The sequence below is a fragment of the Trichosurus vulpecula genome, chromosome 3 (genome assembly GCF_011100635.1).
Source record: "Trichosurus vulpecula isolate mTriVul1 chromosome 3, mTriVul1.pri, whole genome shotgun sequence".
Lineage (NCBI taxonomy): Eukaryota > Metazoa > Chordata > Mammalia > Diprotodontia > Phalangeridae > Trichosurus > Trichosurus vulpecula.
In genome coordinates, this window is record NC_050575.1 from 113,357,775 (window position 1) to 113,382,631 (window position 24,857).

The following is a 24,857-nucleotide window of genomic DNA, read 5'->3' on the forward strand; positions in this document are numbered from 1 at the left end:
CCAAAGGTGCTCACGTCCCCTGGGCATGGCCAGTGGGACCCAGGCAAGAACCAGCCTCCCACAGCAAGGTTGAAACAATCTCTCCTTGTCCCTAGTGGGGGTACAAAAGACAGCCCTTGGGGGCAAGGGACACTGAGGCTTTTGTTCATTTAGCTTAGCCTGGCCTCCAGTCAGCAGCCCAGCAGCCTGCACATGATTAGGGAATAGGTGGAGCCTTCCGGCTCTGCCATTGTCTCCCAGCCCTAGGCAGCCGGGGCCAGCTCAGGGAGAAGTAGCACCTTTGAAAGCTGGTTGGATCATCAGAGCTGGACCAAGAGGAAGTGCCCAGCGCCTGCGCCTGGATCTGACCCCCCAGGCAGCCAGGGGCCCTGTCGGGCTGGAGCCTGATTGGGAGCTGGAGGCAGGGGCAGCCGGCTGGCCCACAAGGACCATGGGGAATGGCATGAACAAGGTAAGAACTCAGTGGAGATAGAGGGTGGCTTGAGCCTCTATGCAGACCCCCCACCTGGCCAATTCCACTGTCCCCATCCCCCAGAAGGAATTTCTTCTGAGACCAAATTGACTCAAATCTGTTCAACCCACTGCAGAAGGGGCTGGCTCTGTATATATCCTGTCTGTCCCCTTCACTCCCATTTCAATTCTATCCTTCATCTCTGCCATTCCATCTCATCCTCACTGTGTGCCACCTCCCCTTTTGGGCTGTCTACCTGTCTCTGACCCTCTCTCCCTCCCTTCCTCCATCCCTAGGTCCCTCTATACATTTTCCCCTTTGTCCTATCGGTCCCTTTTCTTCCCTGCCTCCCTCCCTCTCTCCATCTCTGAGCCTCTGTATTTCTGCCTTTCTTTCTTCTTTCCCTCTCAGGCCTTTTCAGTACTTCTCTCTCTCTGTTCTTTTTATTCCTCTCCATCCTTTTCTGTCCTTCTGTCCCCATCTCTTTCCATCTATCCTTCTTTGCATCCTCTGTATTTGTTTTTGTCTTGTCTGTACCTCTCTGAACCCTGTGAACCCCCTGTTTCTCCATCTCCAAATTTCTCTTGCAAGTGTCTGTCCCTTTTCTGTCTCTGTCTCACTGTAGACTTCTCTCTTTGTCCTCTGCCCTTCTTTCCATTTCTGAGTCTGCCTTTCTATTTTTCTCAATGACTTTACATCTTTATTTCTGTCTCTGTTCTCGTTCTGAAGGTCTGACCCTGACTGTATCCCTACCTGACTTTCAGAGGTCTTTCTAACTCGGCCAGGATTTTAGTGTTTCCTTGAGTGCAGCATGTTTCTCATCAGTGTCCTGGGTCCTGGACTCCCTGTCCCCAAACTTCCCAATTCACCCAGGGAAGATCACAAAGTTACCTACCACAGGGTGCTGAACTCAGCTCTGACCATCAGGATTCTTGGATTCTCCTCCCTGATCTGGGCTGGCCCCTCAGTCCCTGGGTGCAGATTGGGTCATTCAGAAAGAAGAAGGGGTGGGTCAGAAGTGGGAGAGGCGTCATGGGGGCAGTTACAGGGGTGAGGATGAGGCACAGGGGCCAGGGAAGATGGAGAGAAGTTGTGTATCTTCAGCCAAGCTCAGGTCACTCCTTAGGGAATATTTAGAGACCAGGTTGTTTCTGATGTCAGTATTGGTGTAATTAATAGAAAGAGGATTTGGTGGCAGAGGGACCTGGCTTTGCATCCCAGTTCTGCCCCTTACTACCCCATAAGACCTTAGACGAATCACTTCCACTCTTAGGTCTGTTTCCTTACCTGCAAAGTTGAGGGGCTTTGGATTGCATGATCTCTAGCTCTAAACCCTATGATCCTGTAATGACCCAGCTTGAGCAGCATGGGCAGCAAGGCCAGAAGACCTCTCCTTCATTCCAGTTCATGTGGAGAAGCTACAACCCCACTGTGACCCAAATCTGACCTTCCTCCTTTCCGTGCTCCTACAGGTTCTCCCTGGACTCTATCTGGGCAACTTCATTGGTAAGCAGTGCCTGCCCCCAGGCCCCCAGGATCCAACCCCAGCCCTGCCACCCACAGTACAGCACCGGGATAGGCGAAACATCCCAAACATCCCATAGCTCTCCAGGCCCGGTGGGGAGAGCCTGAAACTAGGAGGCCTGGATATGTTCCGCAAGTCCTTGGCTGCCAACTCTGTGCCTCAGTTTCTTTCAGTGGAGCACAAATTCTCCTGCCTCAGGGCATGACCATAGCTCTGAAATTCACCCAGAGGCTTTAGTTCAGTTTAGAGCCTCTGTTCAGAAAGACCTGAGGGTGAGGGGAGGAGAATAACTGAAGAGCTGATTAGACAGCTCTTCCCCTTGACTAAGGATACATTTTCTCATACAAAGAGAATCAAAAGATCTGGGTTCTAAACCTGGTTGAGCCACTGATTGACTCAGTGTGTGACCTTGGGTAAGACACTTCCCCTCACTAGATCTGTTTCCCTATCTATTAAATGAGGGTCGGTGGTGCATGATGGGAAAAGCTTTGCATTTGGAGTCAGAGGACCTGAGTTTGAATCCCAGCTCTACCATTTAGTTCCTGTGCAACCTTGGACAAGCCACAGCCTTTCTGGGCTTCAGTTTCCCTCTTTGTAAAATGGGGGCGGGCGGGCGGGGCGGGGGAGGCTAAAACTCGATGATGTCCAGTGCCACTTCTAGCACTGACATTCTATGTTTCCAGTGTCCTAAGTACAGACACTGCTGAAGGTAGGGGAGGAAGAAAGACGACACTGGGGGAACGAATAAAGAGCAGGTTCCCAAGAGCAAGGCCATTAGCTGACAGACCTCCACACCAGCTAGTCCAGGAAGGCATGGAAAGGCTGGAAAAGCTGCTCCTTTAATTGGTCTTCTCCCTGGTGATGGAGGTGGTAGGGAAGGTCTGGGCAGGAGCCCCAGGACTCTGCCCAGAGGCACTGTGGTTTAGGAGGAACCTGACTTCTGCCTCTGCTGTTAATTGGCTGCCTGACCTTGGGCGAGTCTCTGCCTTTCCTCGGTAACAGATGAGATCCAGTTTTAAAAACCTAAAGTGCTTGAGAGGAATGAGAGGAAAGGGATCGTGTTACTGCAACTGGCTTGGCCTGCTGATGCTGCTCCTAACCTGTCCTGCTCTGGAGCTAGGCCAGGACATGTCCGGGGCCTGACCTAGGGGTGGACCAAGGAGGCCACCACCGGGACTGCAATGCCCAGGGGAGCACCCTGGGGCACCTTGTTTTTAAACTTACTGCATAACCTCTCGCAATCAATTCGAGGAGGATAATAACTACACAACTTCCCTTTATCACAAGGTTGTTGGAGGGTCATACTGCATAAATCTCGAAACACTATAGAGATATAAGTTGTTACTGTTGTCATTGGGGAGGAGATGGTCCTATTCTGCAGGGCACACAGAGACCAATATTGGCCAATGCCCAATTGCCCATGTTACAGTGAGAAGGGCAGTGTGACATAGGAGGCACAACACAGCACCTGGGGTCGGGAAATCAAAGTTTACATCCTGTCTGGGCCAGCTGTCCCCAGCCTAGGCCCATTCACCGGCCACTAGGCAGCTCAGAGGGCTTTTGCCCTGGCCCAAGCTGCTAAGCTTACCCACATGCTGTACCCAGCACATACCTGGCTCCTGTGGGAGACAATGGGCTGTTCTAGTGTTGAACTGTGAAACCTCCCACCACCCTCCTACCACCTTTCACAAGCACACTTGCACTCGAGCACACACATACACACTCACATACCCACACATAATCACACACCCCAGGAAGTGGAATTAATTTTCAGTGCTTACTGATAGGGGAGAGGGAGGGGTCCCTTATGTGGGTGAGGCAAAGCAGACTTTTAAAAAATGTTTTATTGATGCCTTTTTTCTTTCCATCACAATTATTCCTGGAAGCTTCTCTCCTTACCCCATCCATCCATCCCTCTCCCACTGAAATCTTCATTGTTATGAAAAAAAAAAACAAGCAAAAACACCCAACATACTCATTGCATCTGACCATGCCTACAACATACTAGGAGAGACTTTCTGAGCTTTTGGCTATAGACTGTATGTCCTTTGCAACCACCCCTAGACCATGGCCCTTCTCCTTCCCCCACCGTGAATTGCTGTCTCCAGGGGGGCAGGATTTAGGAAATCCATCCCCTCTCTTTCCATTCCTTACCCTAGGGTACCCCACCATGGCCCAGAGCTCCACCGTTCCCCTTCCTATGACTTCTCAGTTTTTTCCCAGCACCTTCCCTTTATCCTAACCCACCTTAGCCCACAACCTCAAGGGCCTAATACCCATCATCTTCCCTTTTGCCTTTTTCTAAGTCCCTGTTCCTTCTCTGGAAGGCCTCCCTGCCCTAAAATAGCCCCTCACCGTAGAACCATGAGGAAAGTCATATTAGAGAACACAGAACATCAGAGCTAATAAGGACCTTGAAACACCAGATACAGATTGTCAAAGCTGGAAGGAACCAAAGAACATAGAATGGAAGAGCTAGAAAGAACTTTTAGATTCAAGACTATCAAAGTTGCAAGGGACCTAATTGACCATCTAGAACGGGGCTTGTCTGTGGATAGAGATTTTTAGGGGACCGTGAGCTCAGATGGGGGAAAAAATTACATCTTTACTTTTTCCTAACCTTTGGTTTTCTTTGAAATCCTATATATTTAAAAGCATTCTTCTGAGAAAGGGTCCATAGGTTTCACCAGACTACCCAAGGGACCCATAACGAAAAAAAGGTTAAGAACCCCTGGTCTGGACCAGCTTCCTTGATTTACAGAGGGGGAGGCTTGTTGGCTAAAGTCACACAGGTAGGACTGGCAGAACAAGGCCTGGGATCTGTTTCTCTTGACTCCAAATTCAGTGCTTTTTCTACCGCTGTCTCTGGGTGCCTGAAATTTCCACATTAGCTTCCTCCTTCCTTTTTTGAGGTAAAGGATTGACATTCTTGGTTAAAATTCAAATGTGTTACGGGGGAAAATGACCCTTAAAGCCACAGTCAGCTTTTAACACCTTAGCAAGAATTAGTTTATCTAAGGCCTAGTAGACACAGCCCTGGACTGATAATCAAGAGCTATGCTGCCCCCAGGTGTGACCTATGGTGGAGAATGGGAGAAAGGGGGGGGGCAGGGGAATGGTGGGGGCCTCTTGGCCTGCTCGGCCAGGCTCTAAGGGCTATAAATAAACCCACCAGATCAGCACTGGCTTTTTCCTCCTTCTCAGATGCCAAAGACCCAGACCAGCTGAGCAGGAATAAAATCACGCACATCATCTCCATCCACGAGTCTCCCCAACCCTTGCTGCAGGTATTGGCACCGCTCCCTTCAGAGCTCCACAGCCTCAGGAATATGTCCTCTAGCCAGTGCCCTTCCTGAGAATGTGGCCAGAGTGGCCCCAAGCCCAGGACCATGCTCAGTGCAAGGGTGAAAGGAACCTGTTGTTGCCCCATTGAGGAGGACTTCTTGGAACTTCTGTGGGGGTGTTGGTGGGGGCTGGCCAAACCCTAGGATGGGAGGTTGTTCGGAGAAGTTTAGAATGGGAGTCAGGAGACATGTGTTCTAGCCCCAGACTTGACTTATTTGGGGTGGGGTAGGGTAAGGAGGGGAAGTCCATGACCTGCAATTTTATCAGTGAGGGGAATTTCCAGTGTGAGAATTCCATCCACAGATGCAGAGTCCACACAGAAAGGTTAAGGAACTTGCTATGGTCACAGAGCTAGTGTACATCTGAGACAAAACTTGCATCCTAACTTCATCCTAACTTGTCCATCACCACTCACGTCGATGCTGAATACGTCAATGTTTTTGTCTAAACCTTGGTGAAACAAGGGGGTTAGGAGTAAATGGTTTCTAAGGTCCCTGCTAAAATCTAACATTCTTTGTTTTAAGGTCCCCTTACATCTCTGATACTCTGTGTCCTATGTTCTAAGCTCTCTTTTAGACTCGAATATCCTTGGTTCTAAGATCCCTTCTAGCTGACATTCAGTGTTCTATGTTCTGAGGTCCATTCCAGGTCTGACATTCTGGGCTACAATTCCCCATCTATAAAAGAAAGGAGATGAACTAGCTGGTGTCTCAGGTCCTTAGAACTCTAAAAATCGATTGCACTATTGATGTGGGCTGTTCCCAACCTGATCCCCACCCCCCTAAAAAAGCTAGGACTGGAGGTGGCCAAAGTAGGGAGTTACCTAGGACACAGCTATTTGTTTTTAGGTAAAAGGACATGTTTTAATATGACTTCTTATAAATGCATGTATTTTTAATGCCAGAAAGTCCTGTTGTCGGGGCACAGGGAGATTTATTTTGAGATAAATCAAGTCACCTTTATTACAGTCAGTGCCAAAGACTTTGAGGCCCACAGGAAGCCATACCTCTCCTAACTTTGCCTGGTTATTAATTCCCATGTTTTTCCTTTTGTCCTCACAGTTGTATCCTACACAGAACTCAGGACTGGAAATCAAGAGATCTCAGGTTTAAGCCCTTGCTCTGTAACTAATTCACACTGTGTGACTTCCCCCTCTCTGGGGCTCAGTTCCATTGACTCATAGAAAATCAGAGCTGAGAACTAGAGACTTTCTAGTCTTAGGGTATGCAAAACTAAGGCCTAGAGAGGGGAGATGAATTGGACCCAGAAATGAATGTGGGACTGGGCATTGGGGCTGGGAAGCAAGAAGTTGACACTTTGGCATTTTCTGGCTTCCTAAGCTTGTGTTCTTCTTTTAGGACATCACGTATCTTCGGATCCCAGTGCCTGACACCCCTGAAGTCCCTATGTAAGTATTATACTAAGGCCATTGCAGGTGGGAACAGGGGCTCGGAGGGCAAGGGTGGTGAGGACTCTCCACTACGGAGGAGTCTAGAGACGTCCATTTGGATCAGGCACTGATACCCAGTGTGCAGTGTCATGGAGCACTAGAGGGTAACCCCAAATATTTTAGAAGGCATGGGAATGATTGAATGATTTATTCAGTAAATTATATTTTGTCATCAGATTTTTGGAGCTGGAAGAGGTCGCTTAAACTAACTTCATTTTATTTTTTTAAGTTTTATTGATTCTGCTTTTACATTATATTTATTTCCTAATATCACACCCAGATCCTACCAAAACAGTTTTCCTTTGTAACGTAAAAAAAAGTTCTTGTTCAGTTAGTTTTTAGTCTTGTTCAATTCTTTGTGACCCTATTTGGGGTTTTCATGGCAAAGATACTGGAGTGGTTTGCCATTTCCTTCTTCAGCTCAGGCAAACAGGGCTAAGCCCTGTAAGTGTCGGAGGCCGGATTTGATCTCAGGCAGATGAGTCTTCCTAACTCCTCTAAAGAAGTGTACAGAAAAGAAACCTTGATTGACAGCATACACAGTATTCCACACCTCTTTAGACAGAGGAGTAAGGTTCATCTCCTTATCTTTTCTCTGTGGTGAAGCTTACTCATTAAAGTTGCATATGGTTTGGTTTTATTGTCCTTTCCATTTCCATTGTATTCATTGAAGATATTGTTTTCTTGGTTTTGCTTTTCCATGTTTCTCTGAATTCTTCATGGTCCTTGTTTCTTACAGTACACTAATATTCCATTACATATGTATTGACCCTTCTGGGCTGCCTTCAGATGGGATTACTACTACTCTCAGGTTCAAAAGCATAATCTGGGCCCACATTCCTAAAACTATATTACAGGCCCCCCATCAGTGAACTTATCTTCAAAAATTAGCCAGCAGACACAAATAAAAGCAAAGACATTTATTAAAATGACACAGTAAGGACAGTAGCTATAAGACATTCCCTCCCCACCCCAATAAGCCTGAGATACATTTTCCTGAAAATACATATAAGAGTCTTTGGGGAAAATGGGCATAAACTTAGAGTACACTGGTAGCGAGACGCAGAAAAGTAATACATGTGAGCAAGGCAACTCCCACCTCTGGTGTTATCAGCCCTAGTGTCCTTTCTTTTTCTTAGGGAATCCTGATGAGCAGCTTCTCTGCTGGGTATCCAGGGTTCACCCGCTCAGAAACTCAACTCCATTGCTGAGGCTAGTTCTTGCTTTTGTTCATAGTCTGCTTTCTTTGTTGCAGCTGCCAGCAAAGATTCTTCCTGCCTCAAGATTTTCTGCATGATTCTCTCTCTGTCTGTGTCTCTCTGGACAGTGTGTGGTTCTGCTCCCCACTGGGAACGGTATCTTCTCTTTAGAGAGTAGCTCTCTTGCCCTGGCCTGTGTGGGGTAGAGGGAGGGACCTAACTTCTCCTTCCACCTACACCTGCTTCTGGCATTTATTGCACAGCCCTTTGAACTGGGCAAGTCACTCTATTTCTAAGCATGTGGTTGATGGGAAGTCAGGTGAGGAAACGAGAGAAACCTCTTCCTCCCCACTGAGAAGTTCCCTCTCAGGGTCTAGATTCTTCCTCAGCTGCCAGCCTGGGATGACTGTAAAGCTAGCGAGCTGACTTTTTAAGAGTTAACCAGGGCAAAGCCAATATTTTCCCAGCCAGTGGTGGGGCTCTTCTTCCAATTAAATGAAATCAGAGGGTCTCCCCTCCCAATACTTCTTAGAGGGATGACAAGGCATGGATGTGTCTTTATACTTAGTTTAACATACCCCTTACTTTTTTTTTAAATTACATCTTAGACTAGACAGTGGGACAGATTTGTATACCATAGTTTTTTTTAGCCAGTCTTCAATCAATGGACACCCACTTTGTTTCCAGTTATTTGCTGCCACAAAAAGTGCTACCAAAACCATTTCACTTCACAGAATGGTTTCCCTAGAACCACAGGAGTATCCTGCTAGGCTGGGAGCTAAGACACCTGGGTCCTAATCTCAGCTGTACCACTAACTCTTTGCGTAACGTCTCCTCTCCATTTTTCTTCCTGTGTGAAATGGGGAAGTTTTTAATAAATCAGGCATTCTTAACGTTCTGGATACCATGGAACCATTTGTTAGGCTGATAAAACCTAGGGACCCTGATTCAGAATAGTATCTTAAAATTCATAAAATAAAACGCATAGGATTACAAAGGAAATCAATTATGTTGTAATAGAGTTGTCAAAATAATATGTATTAAAAAAAGTTTACATGCCCCTGGGTGAAGGAGCCCTGGCCTAGATACTCCCTACAATATCTTCTAGGCCTAACATGCTTATGTCTTCATAATCATAATTCATATTTCTGTTTAATGTTTGCAGAGCACTTTCCCCACCGAGATAAAATGATTTGCTTATGTGATTAGTAAGTGTTGGAGCCAAGACTTGAACTTGAAAAACCTAACTTAAAGTCCAACTGTCTTTCCCCTCCAATCCATGAAGATTCCTCCCAAAGCCAGTGTTCTGTTTTCTGTGTTCTAAGGTCCCTTTCAGCTCTGATATTTTGTTTTCATAGGATCATAGGTTTTAGGGATAGAGCAGACCTGAAAGGATGTCTAATCTCATTTTATAAATGAGGAAATTGAGTTTAAGTAATTTGCCCGAGGTCACACAGGTAATGTGTCAGAAGTAGGATTCAAACCCAGGTTCTATAGTTCTAGATGCAGTACTTTTTCATTAAAAAATAAAAATAAATTCTTGATCTTTTTTGTTTCTATATCACCTTTATTTCCAAATATATCCCTTCCCTGGGGAAGTTTTGTGGCACAGCAGAGCTCTCCATGGCGTCAAGAAGTCAGGAAGACCTGAGTTCAAATCTCAAATCTGGCCTCAGACACTTATAAGCTGTGTAACCCTGGACTAGTCACTTAACTCCAGTTACCTCCAAACAACAACAACAAATCTATCCCTTCTCCTTCCCCTGCAAAGAGAGAGGGAAAAAAATTCTAGCTTAACTAATCAACACATCAGATGAGTATGACAGGGTAGGCAACGTGCAATGCCCTCTGCAAAGAGAGGAAGGAAGGAACTGTGTCTTCTCATCTCTTTTGGGGGACTAAGCTGGGTCACTACCCAGGATTCAGTCTTGGGGTTTGTTATTGCTATCCTTCCCATTTATTACCTGGTTGTAGTCAGGGTGAGTATTTCCCTGTTATGGCTGGTGCTTTTTCCACTGAACCATGGTCCACTTCTTCCTGCTCTGACATTTTAAATTCTAAGGTTCCTTACAGCTCCAGCAATCTTCAATTTGTCTTACCCGAGGATCTCAAGGCACTTTATGCAGTGATGCCTTAGAGGAAGAAAAAGAGTGTGTGGCAAACCCAGGTACAAAATGGAGAAGCGGCTGGACCAGAGCCTCCCAGGTGGCTCAAGGCCCACTGGAGCAGAGAACTCAGGAGTTTCCCATCAGCCCCTCACTGGTGTCTCTTTTTCCCCTAGTAAGAAGCACTTCAAAGAATGCATCAATTTTATCCACTACTGTCGCCTCAGTGGAGGGACCTGCCTCGTGCACTGGTGAGCCACCCACTAACCCAGAGTCCTGGCCACTGTCTTGGACTCACCTTTTTGTACTGCAGGATAAGGACCCTAGGAAAGAGAGGGACCAGAGTTCCAGTTGGGCTTTACCTCCCCTTCCCCTGCCCCATCCTTTACCCTTGTTCAGAAAACACTTTCCCAAAGGTCTGTTAAGGTCCCTGGAATTCCATTCTTCCTGACTCATTCCTTTGGGGACAGTAGAAGGGAATGGAAACAGTGCTGGGCTGGAGAGTAGAAGGACCCCAGGTTCAACTCCTAGGTTTGATACAAAGTCATCATGTGACCTTGGGAAGTCATTTTCCTGTGCGATGCCTGGCTCCCTCGACTATGAAATACAAGAGTTAGACTAGATATCTTCTGCCTGGAAAAGTCCTCTGTTAAAATCCCGGTTTTCTTTGCTGAGTCTAACATCATGAATATACCTAAGGAGGAATTTGTCCATCCCTTAGACTTCCAGCCTGGCAGTTGCCACCAACAACAACCAGGAACTCCCTGCTTGGAAATTTTATTGGAGGATGTATAGGTGGGGGATGGTCTAGGGCTTTGGGTCCTGCCAGGGGAGAATCAGCCTGCTTGAGGAAGCATGGTTAGCTAGGGAGCTAAGAGTCATACAAGGTGCCCTTAAGGGGGAGAGAAATATTGCAAATATAGGCCAGAAACACAGAAGAGAAATGTTACCAACTTCACCACTGGACTGAGCTCCAGCCCTGCCCTGCCTCTTCTTCCTCCTACCCCAACTCTGGGCCCTAGGGAGCCGCCAGGGTGGCTGTGCTGAGCACCAAGGGTGATGGGGCACAGGGATCTGCCCTGATGGGGCAGTCACGAATCATGCAATCACAGAACATCAGAACTGGAAAGGACCTTACGTAGCACAGAGGACAGAGAAAGTCAGAGCTGGAAGGGATCTTTGTAGATCTGTCAAACTTTTCCCACTTATAGATGGGGAAACTGAGGCTCAGAGAAAGGAGGAAGGAGAAGTGGCCAGTGGTCACAAAGAAAGCTATTAGCAGAACTCAGATTTCACCACTCCCATTCCTGTGTCCTTCCCACTGAGTCATAGTTCTGGATAAGGGGACCAGGGACCAGAGGGCAGCAGCAACTCGGCTTCTTCAGCTCCTGGGAACAAGGAGAAAATCCTCAGGCTGAAGTCCAGCCAGAAGGACTTCCTCTTCTATGGAGAGAATAGGCTAGAATACCCTAGAGGAAAGGCAGGGAACAGAAGAGAATAAATTCCCTGGGCTTTATGATAAGTTCTGTTATTTGTGAGCTGCCCCCTGGAGGATACCATGGATCATTCTAGAGACCCCTGGCCCTGCTATAGGATGCCAGGATCACTGACTCCCCTCCCCTCCCCACCTTCAGTGGCCATTTAGGGGATTGGGCAAGAAGAGGAGCCACAGTAGGGGTGGACCTAGTTGTCCAGGCAGCAGTGCCAGTAACAAAAAGGTTGGGCATCCTCAGCTTTGCAGGCATCTCCCGAAGTGCTACCATTGTGACAGCCTACGTGATGACGGTGACAGGACTGGGCTGGCGCGAGGTTCTGGAGGCAGTGAAAGCGGTCCGCCCCATCGCCAATCCCAACCCAGGATTCAAGCAGCAGCTGGAGGAATATGGCTGGGCCAACGCCCGGAAGGTAATGAATGGGAGAGGCTGTGTAGGCCTGGCTACAGGGGCTGGAGGAGAGGAAGCAGGAAGATTGACATTCTCCTTGAGGGCTGCCCCCCTGAGAGCAGGCTTGAATAGGGGGAAGGAGAAGAAGTTTCCAGGCACCAGGCACCAATTTAAGGCCCCCAGAGAGTGGGGAAGGTGGGGGGAAGAGAATAAGCATTTATAGGATCTACTGTGTGGCCGGGATTGGGCTAAGTGCTTTTACAAATATTATCTCATTTGACCACAATCTACCAGCTTCACAACTTGGGCAAATCAAACCCAGTCATTAACCTTAACCTTTATAGCCCTCCCAAGCCCCCTATCCATTGTGCCATCCTCATGGGAGAGGGGCCACAAGTCTAGAACTTCCCTGTGCCTCGGCAGGCGAAGTGCTATGTGGCTTGGCATATCCAGGCCTGTATCTGCAAGGCTGAGGTCAGAGACAGGTCCTCTCTGACCCAGGAAACTATTGAGAAACCTCCTGCTTTACTTGCCTTACTGGCTGTAGGGCCAGAGGTCTGCTAAGGGATGCCTCTGGGTGGGGCCCATCAGGTGCTTTATCCCTGCCTGTATTCAGAACGTCTTCCAAGGGAGGGGAGGAGGGCAACACTAGGTGTGAAACCAGGGTCCACATTGCCCATCAGGAATGGGTAAACCACAACTTCTCTAACCCTAACTTTCAGACACTTCCCATAGTACCTGGCACTAATGTGGACTATGGCACTGTCAGAGGGGAGGACTCCCATGAGGATTGTCCCCATCAGGTGTGGGGGGCACCCTGCCCTGTGAGTCCTTTCTAAGAGGGCTTGAGCCACAAGTCCATGGGATCTGGAGCTGGAAGAGAATTTAGAGGTGCTCTTATTTTACAACTTGTCTTTCCCTCTTTAACATTGCCCTCCCTGACCCCAAGCTTTAGCCTAATGGCTAAGCCTCCTGGATGAGACCACCCTGGCCTTCATAGAGAGACTAGAGATGGCTTCAGGGTTGGGGGAGGAAGGACTAGGCTGTCTTGGTTTCGTCCCTCTGTCTTTGATTTCTCAAATTCTTTCCTGTCTCCCATTTATGCTCTTCTCTCACCCTCCCTTCCCCCCACCCCACCTTTCACACTCCGGGTCCACAGCTGCGCAGGCAACTAGAGGAGAGGTATGGAGAGAGTCCGTTCAACGATGAAGAGGAGATCCGGGCTTTGCTACCCCTATGCAAACGCTGCCGGGAGGCGTCCCCATCGGGCAGCGCCGAGGGCACCCTACAGAGACTGGTCCCCCGACCCCCTCGGGAGGTCCGGAGGCCTCTCCCTCTTCTTGCCCGAGTCAAGCAGACTTTCTCCTGCATCCCCAGGTGTCTGTCCCGGAAAGGGGGGAAGTGATGGTTCTAAGTTATGTCCAGGCCCTTATTTACAAAGCTGAGTTGGGTGGGAGTCAGGCTTAGGACCCAGGAGCGTCAAGGCAGAGAACTGGAAGTATGGACAAGATCAGGCTGCGGCAGAAGCACAGCTGGCCTTGTGGTTTGGGTTGGTGCAGATACCCTTGCCTTCCCCAAAGAAGAACAGACCACTCCTGGGCTTGAACTGGCTATGCCTATTCCTGCTGATGGTTTTTCCTTCCCACCTGTTTGTGTCTCTCCCCTGTCTCTTGTCTCCCTCCTGTCTCCATGTCTCTGTTGGTTGCCTCTGACCCCTAAGTACCATTGGGTCCAAAGGAAGGTCCTAGTCTCCCTCACCCCATAAAAGATGGTCCCAGATCTGAGCTTCTGGGCCATGCCACCTGATTCCCTGGGTCCCACACGTCTGGGTCTGGTGTCTGTGAGTCTGTCTCCTGTCTGCGTCTGTGTCTGTGTCCGGTCTGATGAGGCCCTGCTGCAGTAACTGGTGCCTTAGCTTTTGGGGAGACCCAGTCTGCCTGGATTGACTGAGCCCCTGCCTTACTAAGGAAGGGAGCTGCTGGGATTTGGAGCTGCATAAGACCTTGGAGATAAGATCACCCAGTCCCACCTCTTCATTTTGCAGATAGGGAACCTGAAGTCCAGAGAAGTAAAGAGAGTTCTCTGAGGTAGAAAGTGGCAGAAGCAATTTTAATGCAGCCCCCTGACTCTAGATCAGAGGCAGGATCCCTGGGGGAAGTGGACCAGGGCGCGTTTGGTCTGTGGGCCCAGGGAAACCAAGGAGGATGGGCGGAGCAAGAGAGACGGAAAATGGGGGGAGGGGTGCAGGGAGGTGACAAGATTAAAAACAGACTGAGAATGGGCTGGCAGCCAATGGGGAGCTTTCTCTTGGTACTTCAGGTATTATTATCCCCATTTTACAGAAATAGTCTGAGAGAGGTTAAGTGACTCATATAACTCGTCAATGTCAGAAGTGAGACTTGAACACTCGCCTTACCTGACGGCAAGTCTGACGCTCTTACCGCTGTACTACACTGCCTCATTTCACAGAAGGGGAAACTGAGGCCAGAAAAAGGAAGGGGCTTCCCCAAAGTTAGAACCAGAGCCAAGTTGAACCCTTTTTCTGACTTCAAATTTAGAGCCCTGGGAGAGTCTTAGGAACACCAGTCCGGTCTCCTCCCTTTTTCAAATCACCACCTCAGGTGGAGACTGGGATCCTAGAGAAAAGAAAGGTAATGCATGAACAAATTAGACCTTTTGGGGGACTTTTTTGGGGAGAGGATTTCCTACAGACAAGGCTAAGCTAGCAACTAGCGGGGCCCCAGAGATCATGCCTCAGAGTCGCCCAGGATTCCTGAACACCAACCAATACACTGAAACTAGTCCAGTCCCCGACAGTAAGCACCCAATACCCTCACAGCTCTCGTTCCCCTGAGTGGTCACTCTCATTGATCCTCATCCTCAGTCACATCCTTTCCCCCACTCAAAAGCATTATCATTCCACCAAACACTTTAATTTTTTTAATTTAAAAAAAATAATCTTAGTTGGTGCTTTTGACATCACAGTTCCCATCATTGAATGTGCTCTCTCTTATGAAAAAGAAAAACAGTTAAACAAACCCAGCCAATTCAGTGACCTTGTCTGGCAGTGTATGCAACATTCTTCCTTGATTGTCCCCTATATCTCTACAGAAAAGAGGGAGGTGCTTCCTCATCGAGTCTCGGGGCCAAGATTGGTCGTTATAATTACATAGAATTGGACTTCATTTTAATGGGAGCTTTTGTTTGTTTGTTTACATGGGTATGGTCATTGTATATATTATTTTCCTGTTACTTCTTTCTGCATCAATTCATACAAGTCATCCTATGTTCCCTGAATTCCTCATATTGGTTATTTCTTACCATGAAATAATATTTGTTACATTACACATGTACCACAATTTGTTTATTCCTTCCCCAGTGGGCACACCTTTATTTCTCATTTGTTTTTTTTATACCACAAAAAATGCTGCTTCAAATTTTTTGACATGGATGGGGCCTTTCTGTCTTTGACCTCCTTAGAGTATATGCCAAGTAATGGAATGTCTGGGACAAAGGATATGAAGAATTTAGGGACTTTTCTCACATTATTGTAAATCATTTTCCAAAACGGTTGGACCAATGCACAGTTTCATCAACAGTGTATTAATGTGTCTAACCTCCCACAGTCCCTCCAACACTGACCCTTTCTGTCTTTTGTCATCTTTGGCAATCTCCTGGGTGTAAGATAAAACCTCAGAGTTGTTTTGGTTTACATTTCTCTTATTGGTGAGTTGGAGTGATCTTTTGTATGGTTGTTGTTAGTCTGAAATTCTTTTGAGAACTTTCTTCATATCCTTTGGCCACCTGTCTATTGGGAAATGGCTCTTTGAGCCCCTTCATTCAACTACTGTTACCCTCACTGAATCCCCCAGCCCTTCAAGAAGCCCATGTTCCTCTGACGGAGCTTCCATTACTCTAAGATCTTAGGCCCCATTCCCTCACTGAGCCTTCATCTCCCTTCTCAAATCCCCATTTCACTTTTGGATAGCTCTGATTGTTAGGATTTTTTTTCTTATTTCTCCTGAACTTCCCCTCCCCCTCACTAAGCTTCCCATCTTTTTTCTTATCCCCTAAGCCCCTCTCCCCAATCCATTCACTTAGTCTCCATCTCTTCCCTCAGGCCCTGTTCTCTTCACTGAGTTCCCTATGCCCTCAGTGAGTCATCTTTGTTCTTTCATGAGCCCCCATCTGCTCAATAAACCACCACCCCCTCACCCAGTCCCCATCCTGTCAAGGAGACTTTATTCTCTCATTGATCCCCTGTATCAATCACTGAATCTCCATTCTCTCAGTGAGTGCCAATCCCATCACTGAAGCCTGAATTACCCTCTGAGCCTGTATATTCCTGGATCTGCTGTCTCCTTTGCTGTTTCCTCATCCCCACACTTAATCTGTCATGCTCTTCATCCTTGACAACCTCTTTCCTATCCCTTTAAATCACCTTTGAAATCCCTTCTAGATGTCGCAAGGAGGACCTTTGTCAGAAATCCCTAGCCCCCATGTAGCTTGGAACTGTGGCCACATCTACCTCAGCTTCTTCATGTCCCTACATACAGTAGCCTTTGGGTTCTCCTATAGCCTTGGAGTTGGGCCACTTCCCAAGAGGAAAGACCCATCCTGGCCCTGCCAGGATTCACTGGGTCACTCATCATACACACTACATCAAACTCTTCCTAGGTTCTTAGGATGAGGCAAATGGGGAGGCCATACCCTGCCCCGAGCCACTCTATCTGCCCTCCCAAATGTCCTTAATATAGGAAACCATTTCTCCATAAACCTCCATCTGTCAGCCACCACTGATTTTGGTTACTCAGAAAGGGGAGTTATGGACCCTCACAAAGGTGCAGCAAGTATGAACATCTCCACGACTCAAAGGCAAGAGTGACCAACATCAATGGTCGCAAAATTCATGGGTGAGATAATTCTAAAGTCACGGAAGAATAATAAGGGAGGTAACAATTCCTTCTCTGAGTATTGAGACTCATATAATTTGCAAAGAAACATTTTCCTATGTATTATAGAAGATGTCAAAAGTTGTCCGTGATTACAAAGGAGATTGAGAAGCCAGCAGTAGAAAAATGGTTCACCCAAGGTCACAAAGACTGGTAGCTAGAACTAGAATTCCAGTTTCTGGATGCCCATTGAGGCCCTGCACCCCACACCTGACTGTCTCGTCTTACTGGATTGGAAAGGATCACCAAGTTAGAGCTGGAGATTTGAGAGACTGTTAGCTCAAAGCCACTTTTTACCCTGCAAACCAAGGGGTCACACGAGTGATACATTGCGGTTCTGACATCCTCACAACAAAGGGAGCCAGAAGACAAAGTCATGGCTAAGTTTGAGGCTCCTGGTTTCTCTGGAGAGACAAAAGCAGGAGGTGATTTGATTGTTCAGCTGCAGCTCATTATAAACATCCTTTCATGGGATGTCGGGTCATTTCATGTAATGCTCACAGTGAACATCTGTATAGTCAGTCGATAAGCTGAGCAGCACGTAGCACAAGCAGGATTGGAAACCCACTTATCTGACTCCAGAGCCAGTGCCTTTTCACTGTGCCAAGCAGTGAGCACTTCCTAGGCATCTACAATAAGCCTGACATTCATTCAACAAACATTTCCTGAGCATCTTCTGTGTGCAAGCTGGCTTTGTTGCGGCAGTCAGTTAAATAGATGAAATAAAACATAGTCCCTAACCACAGAGATCGTAAGCTGCTTGGGAGGTTGGACCAACCCTACTTAAAACCCTCCTTGGTTGCCTTTCACCTAGAGGGTAATGTAAAAAAGGATCCTGGCATTCAAGGCCATTCATAATCTGGCTCCAAATTAACCATCTTGCCTTATCTACCACTATATTTCAGCCAAACTAGACTGCTCTCCTATTCCATTCTCTGTCATCCCCTATGCCTAGAATACCCTCCCCTCCATACCAACACATCTACCTCCATCTGTTGGAGTCCCTCCCTTCAAGCCCCAGCTCGTGTGCTTGCCACTTTCATGAAGCCTTCCCTGGTACCCTTCTTCCACTGCTCCAGATGGAAGGGATCTCTCCCTCAAACTTCCTGTAGCACTTTGCCCAGATCTCTCCATTGCATTCATCGCATAGGAATTTAAAGTTGGAAAGGAAGCCAGACTACACAGTGGTACAGAGGTAACCCTTGGTTCTTGAAAGCTATGCCACTGGAGTGTAAGGCCTGGTGCATAAAGCCTTCCATTATGGTCCTGGCTACAGATTCTTTTCCAAGGACTAACAGCAGCCTGGTAGAGGGAGACTTGACTGCAGCAGCTGCTGCTTGGCCCCTCAGGGATGAATTCTTAGACCACTGAAAATCCATCATACAAAGAATACAATACAATGCAAAGTGACCTTCCATGTTGCATGGCCCCTCACCCCTGTCCACCTCTGCAGTGATGTGAGCAGAGGGTGCTAGGAATCCCACACATTTAGACCATCTATAACACTCTCAATGTGAGATCCTTGTCCAGTGTAGAAAACCAAGAAGTAGGCATGGACTCCCTGGGGAAGTGACACATTGGGGTTCTGACATCCTCACAATAAAGGGAGCCAGAAGGCAAGAAGTAGTCATGGCTACATCTGAGGCTCCTGGTTTCTCTCTGGAGAGACAAATGCAGGAGATGATTTGATTGTTCAGCTGCAGCTCATTATGTAACATCCTTTCATGGGTCATTTCACATAATGTTCATAGTGAACATTTGTATAGTCAATTGATAAGCACTTATTAAGTACCTTCTATGTACCAGGCACTGTGCTAAGTTCTGAGGATACAGAGAAGGGAAAAAAAACCCAGTCTCTGTTCTCAAGGAGTTTGAATTCTAAAGGGGAAGGCACCATATAAATAATTGTATATACAAGAGATGTACAGTGTAAATGGCAAATGTTCTCAGGAGGAAGGGGGGACAGGGAAAGGCTTCCTGCAGAAGATGGGCTTTGATCTGAGTCTTGGGGGAAGCTAGGAGGCACAGGTGAGGACAGAGAGCATTTCAGGCATGGAAGACAACCAGAGGAAAGGCCACAGAGTCAGGAGTTGGAGTGTGATGTATGAGGATGAACAAGTAGGCCATTGTAGCTGGAACGTAGAGTGCTACAATGAAGTAAGACCGGAAAAATAGGAAGGGGCTAGGTTGTGAAGGGCTTTGGATGCCAAATGAAGAGCTTTATCTTTAATCACTGAGGTGGTAGCTAGCCACCTGAGTTTGTTGGGTGGCATGGTCAGACATGCACTTTAGGAAAATGATTTTGGCAGTTTGGAGAGTGGGTTGGAGTAGTGGGAGCCTTGAGGTAGAGAGACCTTCTAGTTAAAAGGCTATGTGAGTGGGGAAAAGAGGATGTACACAGGAGACGTGGAGGTAAAAAAAAGAAGATCTGGCATCAGATTTGCTATATGGGATGAGTATGAGTCAAAGGTGGCACCAAGGCTGGGGGAGGGGGAGGCTGGTGGTGACATCAATAGTAAATGGGAATTTAGAAAGAGGAGAAGGAGAAGGTCAAGGGGAAAGGAAATGGATGAGGTATCCTCTACCACGAGGATAACTACAGTTTAAAGTAACAATCAACAGCCATGTAATACTTGACAATTTACAAAGTGTTTTATGTACATTTACTAAGCACTTTCAATGTACCAAGAAGTGTGCTAAAGCACTGGAGATATAAATATAAGCAGAAAGAAAGACAATCCCTGCCCTCCAAAAGCTTGCATTCTAATAGAGTAAGACATTTCACAAAAGGGAGTGGTATGGAGTAGAGGGTGGGGAAGGAGAAAGGGCTGAGAACTAAGGAACCCAGTGTAAGAGGCATGGTATTTTTGGAGTCCAGAAAGTCAGGAGCAAGGCCCAAACGGTTCATAGCCACCTTCAAAAAATGGAGGCTTTAGGAGGAATTCATCAATGGGACGAGGGAGGCAGGCTTTGCAGAGGCATATATCAGGGTGAACAGGCCACAAGGAAGAGGAGGCCCCAGGTACTGAAGGAATTTCCGGGATGAGTCAGCATAGATGGAGCATGGTCCAGAAAAAAGGAACAAGGTCAAGAGGGTAATGAAAGGTAGGTTGCAGGGGTGGGGGTGGGGCGGTGTTTTTGTACAAATTTGTGATTTTTGTCAGAGTGGAGAACACCACATGAGGGATATTCCCAATGCAAATCAGCAACTGTTCTGTAATCTATATTAGAGAGGTGTTTGGGACACTGAGAAGGTAAGTGACTTATCCAGGACCACCTAGTCAGTATGCGTCAGAAGCAGGACTTTACTCCAATAACAAATGGGCATTATTTACGGCACCACAATACCTTCTAGTTTATGAGCCAACATCTGTTGCAGAGGATGAGAAGGGAGAAAAATCCTATAAAGAACTTGATTAAGAACCTTTAGATTAAATCAACATGTACTTTATTTTTAATTATTTTTTCTAATTACATGTGAAAATAATTTTTAACATTTGTTTTTTTAAATATTGAGTTCCAAATTCTCTCCCTTTCTCCCTCCCCCCTCATTGAGAAAACAAGCAATTTGATATAGATTATACATCAACACAGACTTCAATGCTCGGTGACTTCGGTGCAAAGGCAGGCATGGGAAGCATAGTGAAAAATATGTTGGCAATATGGCTCAGCAGTAAAAAATGAAAGAACTCAAAGACTTAGAGACCACACAGAATGGATCATGAGTACTTTCTCAAGAACAGAGGACATTATTTTCGTATTGAACATCAAATGACATGCAAAAAAATGAAATTAAAAGTCAGGAAATGACTGCTTACCAATTTCTGAATCCGCTGCCTGGATACAGTTAGATCATCAAGTTGTTAGAGCAAGAATCTAAATCAATAACAGGTTTTAAAACAAGAATAAAAATGAGAAGGCCTGGTTTGCAGTTTTAAAAGTTCCAACCTATACCATTTAAACAAGCTGTTGATGCAAAATAAAAAAAAGAGGGGGGAGGAATAAAAAAAAGAAAAGCTATAAATACTGAGTCACCATTTCCTAAAGAAGTTTCAGTAATATAAACCAATCTCTAGACAAAAACAGTCTGGATACTGTTTCAGCCAACAAACACTTGATTTTCTTACCTACTGGGAAGGCATGGCAGCCAACGACAATAAGAGTTTGGAGATACAAGAGGTCATTTATCAAATCTTACATTGGAGAATAGTGGAAGATCATGAACTATATTTCCTGATAAAAGAGTAAGAAGCATCAGAGGGAAGAAATAAGTTTACAAAAAGCTCAACAAGAAACCCAATTAAGCCAGAGTAACCTGAGTGCATGTAAGACTGAAACTGGAAAGAGGACAAACGAGTGAAAAAGGGAAAAGATCTGCCATGATGTTTATATTTTTTTCATCAATTACAGTAGAGACACCATATCGAACTCTGATGTCACAAACCTCAATGTGCTTTAGGAAGGCATAGAAAAGACACTAAGCAAAGTGAAGATGGGAATTCCAATTAGCTGGTCCAGACTATGTATACACAGAGGCTATAGGCAAAAATTTGCTATAGGCAAAAATTCTGAGACCATTAAGGGATTAAGTCTCAGGGAATATAAAAGAGGGAAGACTACCAAAATGCTTGGAGGGAAAAAAAAACTTTGGAAAAATATTACTACCCAAAAAAGCAATCAAGAAAATATTAATAACTATTCAACTATGCCTACTTTCTCGTCTCTGCTAAATCTTTTTTCCTACTAAATATTGATGCAAATAATCAATATGTACGTCAAGGGTATACTTGAAGTTATGAGAAGGGAATGGGCAGATTTTCATAAATGTTATTCTGCTACAGACCACATCTTTACAGTCATACTGTTAACTGAACAATGCATACAATACCCCATTGTGCTGCTTCTTTTTGTTAGCTATTAAAATATGTTTGCTCCAGGAGACCAAGTCGCTACCTTAAAAGCTTTTCCTCCAACAAGGTGCTTCTCATGCATATATCAAAAACCCTACAAGAGTCCTTGAAAGATTCCAACAGAAATAACTACATAGGTAGATGCTGATTAGTACAAATAATGAATCCCATGAAGTGGTTACATTATTCTGATTAGCAATGCATATTCTATTGAGCTGAAATTAATGGCTATATTTTATATAATTATAACTTCAAATAACACAAATCTGCATACACATGACCAGTTCAGAGGATTCATTATTTGCACTAATCTGGACCGAGCTGTAATGTGATCTAAGAATGCAACAAGAGATAATTGGTAAACAACTTTTGGGCTCCGTCGGTATCTACTAATTGCCAAGTGACTTAGTTAAGTGAAGTGCCCTTAGCACACGAGATGAATGGTTCTATGAAGATTTACAGAAGGGCATGGACAGTATGAGAATGCTTGGACAGTTTGCAATCTGCACTACTGAAGGAAGTCCCCACATTATTGAGATCACAGATCCATTGAAGCAACAATAATAACAAAAATATACATCATGATATTTAATTCCCTCTACACCACAGGCAAAGGTCATTGATTTACCTTAAAGTCGTCTGATGATAGGGAACTCACTGTCTCCTGAAGCAGCAAGTTCTGCCTTTGGAATGAGATAGCAGTTTGGACAACTCAAAGTATTAGACAGTCCTTTCTTACATGAATCCAAAATTTTCCCCTCTGTAGTTTTTACCCACTGCTCCGAGTGCTGGCCATTAGAACCAAGCAGAGTAAGCTTACGTTCAAGGGTCCTGAAAAAACAGCCACTGTCTATGACATCTTAAAGACTGCAGAGAATAAGAGAATATTTGTTTAAAAGGGAAAAAAGTGAAGTACACAAACTATGAGCCAGGGAGCCAGACACATTCTATAATGATATTGCTTCAATAAAGTCTTTTGTGTTATTAAAGAGACAGTTTGTGAACATCGGAAAAAGCAAGCAGTTATCATCAAGAGCCTGTGTGGCTTCCCCAAGAACAGGTTCTAGTCACAGATTTGGAGCAAGCAGGGATCTTAGACATCTACTCTCTTCATTCTAGACATGAAGAAGCTTAGCCTTTGAGAAGTTATGTGACTTGCCCATGGTCATTCAGTTACTAAGTGGTTGAATCTGAACCCATGGAATCCTACTCTAAATCCATATTCTTTCCATTGTACCTCATTAACATAATTTCCTTTTTGGATAGAGTTATGGGAGCTGGTGGATCAGGTACATGCTGTATATTGTCCTAAGACTAAGTATTAGCAAAGCATTTGAAAAAGTCTGTCATGTTATTTTTTTGGATATGGCGGAGAGATGTAGACTAGACAATAGTGCAGGTTTGTGCATTTGAAACAGGTCCAAACAAAAAAGTGGTTATTAACGATTGGATATCAACTTGGAAGGTCTCCATTGGAGAGCCTAGCAGTTCTGGGTTGGCCTTGTACTATGTAATATTTTTATCAATGTTCTTGATAAGAGCACAGATGGCATATCTGTAATTTTTAGGTAACAAAAAGCTGGGAAGCATTCCTAATATATTGGATGACAGAATCAAGATCGAAAAAGAGCTCGATGTTCTAGTAATAATGATTATAATATGAACTTTAATACAGATAAGTATAAAGTCTTACACTTGAGCTAAGGATATCAATTACAGAAATCCAAGATGGGAGGAGATATGTCTAGACAGCAGTTCATCTGAAAAAGATTTTAATATTTCAGCATACTGCAAATGGAATGTCAACAATATGCCATAGCAGACAAAAGCAGCTAGGTGGCACAGTGGATAGAGTGCTGGGCTTGGAGTCAGGAAGACTCATCTTCCTGAGTTCAAATCTGACCTCAAATATTTACTAGCTGCATGACCCTGGGCAAGTCACTTTACCCCGTTTGCTTCAGTTTCCTCATCTGTAAAATGAGCTAGAGAAGGAAAGGGCAAACTGCTCTGGTATCTTTGCCAAGAAAACCCCAAATGGCATCACAAAGAGTCGGACGCAACTGAAAAAATGACTGAACAATAAACCAATAGTAATAGCACATAGTAGGCACTATATAAATGCTAGCTATTATTATCATGATCATCATGGCGGTTATTATTTTATAAAAGCCAATAGGCTCTTAAAGTGCATTAAGGGAGGCATACTATCCAGATTTAAAAAGGGGAGAAGGCTATTCTGGTCTGACCGCATCTGGACTCGTGTTTAGTTCTGGGTGACACATTTCAGGACAGACATTCATAAGCTAGAAAGCACTCAGAGCAGAGTGACCAGGATGGTGAAGAGCTTAGAGGTCATGCTCCATATAGATCAGTTGAATGACTAGGATATTTAGTCTAGAGGGAAGAAGAGTCAAGGGAACATTATAGTTGTGGTCAAGTATTTGAAGGGATGTCATGTGGAGGAGGAATCAGCCTTGTCCTGTTCAGCCCAGAGGGTAGGACCAGGAGCAGTGGGTAGAAGTTACAGAGAAATAGATTTAAACTTGTTCAGAAAGACTTTGGGACAGAGCAGCCCAGAAGTGGAGGGGGTGGAGAGACAGAGACAGAGAGAAACAGAGATAGAGAGACAGAGACAGAGAGACACACAGAGAGACAGAGACAGAAAGAGACAGAGAGCACCTACTATGTGCCAGGTACTGTGCTAAGTGCTTTATAAATATTATCTCATTTGATCCTCACAATAATCCTGGGAGGTAAGTGCTGTGATTATTTCCATTTTACAGTTGAGGAAACTGAGGCAAACAGAAGTTAAGTGACTCACTCAAGGACACACAGCTAGTAAGTATCTGAGGCTGGATTTGAACCCAGGCCTTCATGTCTCCAGCCCCAGCGCTCTGTCCATTTTGCCAATAGGCTGCCTAGACTCTGAAGTTACTTCCAACTCTGAGATTCTCTGATTCTATTTTATTGGATCATAGATTTAGAACTGGATGGGGCCTTGGTGGCCATCACATCTAACCCCATTCCCCTGTTTTAT

At 45.6% G+C, this 24,857-nt stretch overlaps 1 protein-coding gene across 2 annotated transcripts; it reads left to right on the forward strand.

Annotated features, from left to right (window-relative positions):
- The first annotated feature begins 234 nt into the window (after positions 1-234).
- On the forward strand, positions 235-15,300 carry DUSP15 (dual specificity phosphatase 15). Of its 2 annotated transcripts, XM_036748288.1 has the most exons (8): positions 235-451; positions 1,924-1,957; positions 5,181-5,263; positions 6,383-6,427; positions 6,680-6,729; positions 10,252-10,326; positions 11,809-11,980; positions 13,118-15,215. In XM_036748288.1, the coding sequence occupies exons 1-8, from the start codon at positions 431-433 to the stop codon at positions 13,361-13,363; spliced, it is 726 nt and encodes a 241-aa protein (XP_036604183.1). In that variant the 5' UTR covers positions 235-430; the 3' UTR covers positions 13,364-15,215. The 2 variants fall into 2 exon arrangements, with proteins under 2 accessions (XP_036604183.1, XP_036604184.1); XM_036748289.1 differs by lacking the exon at positions 6,383-6,427 and having other exon boundaries at positions 13,118-15,300.
- The last annotated feature ends 9,557 nt before the right edge of the window (positions 15,301-24,857 follow it).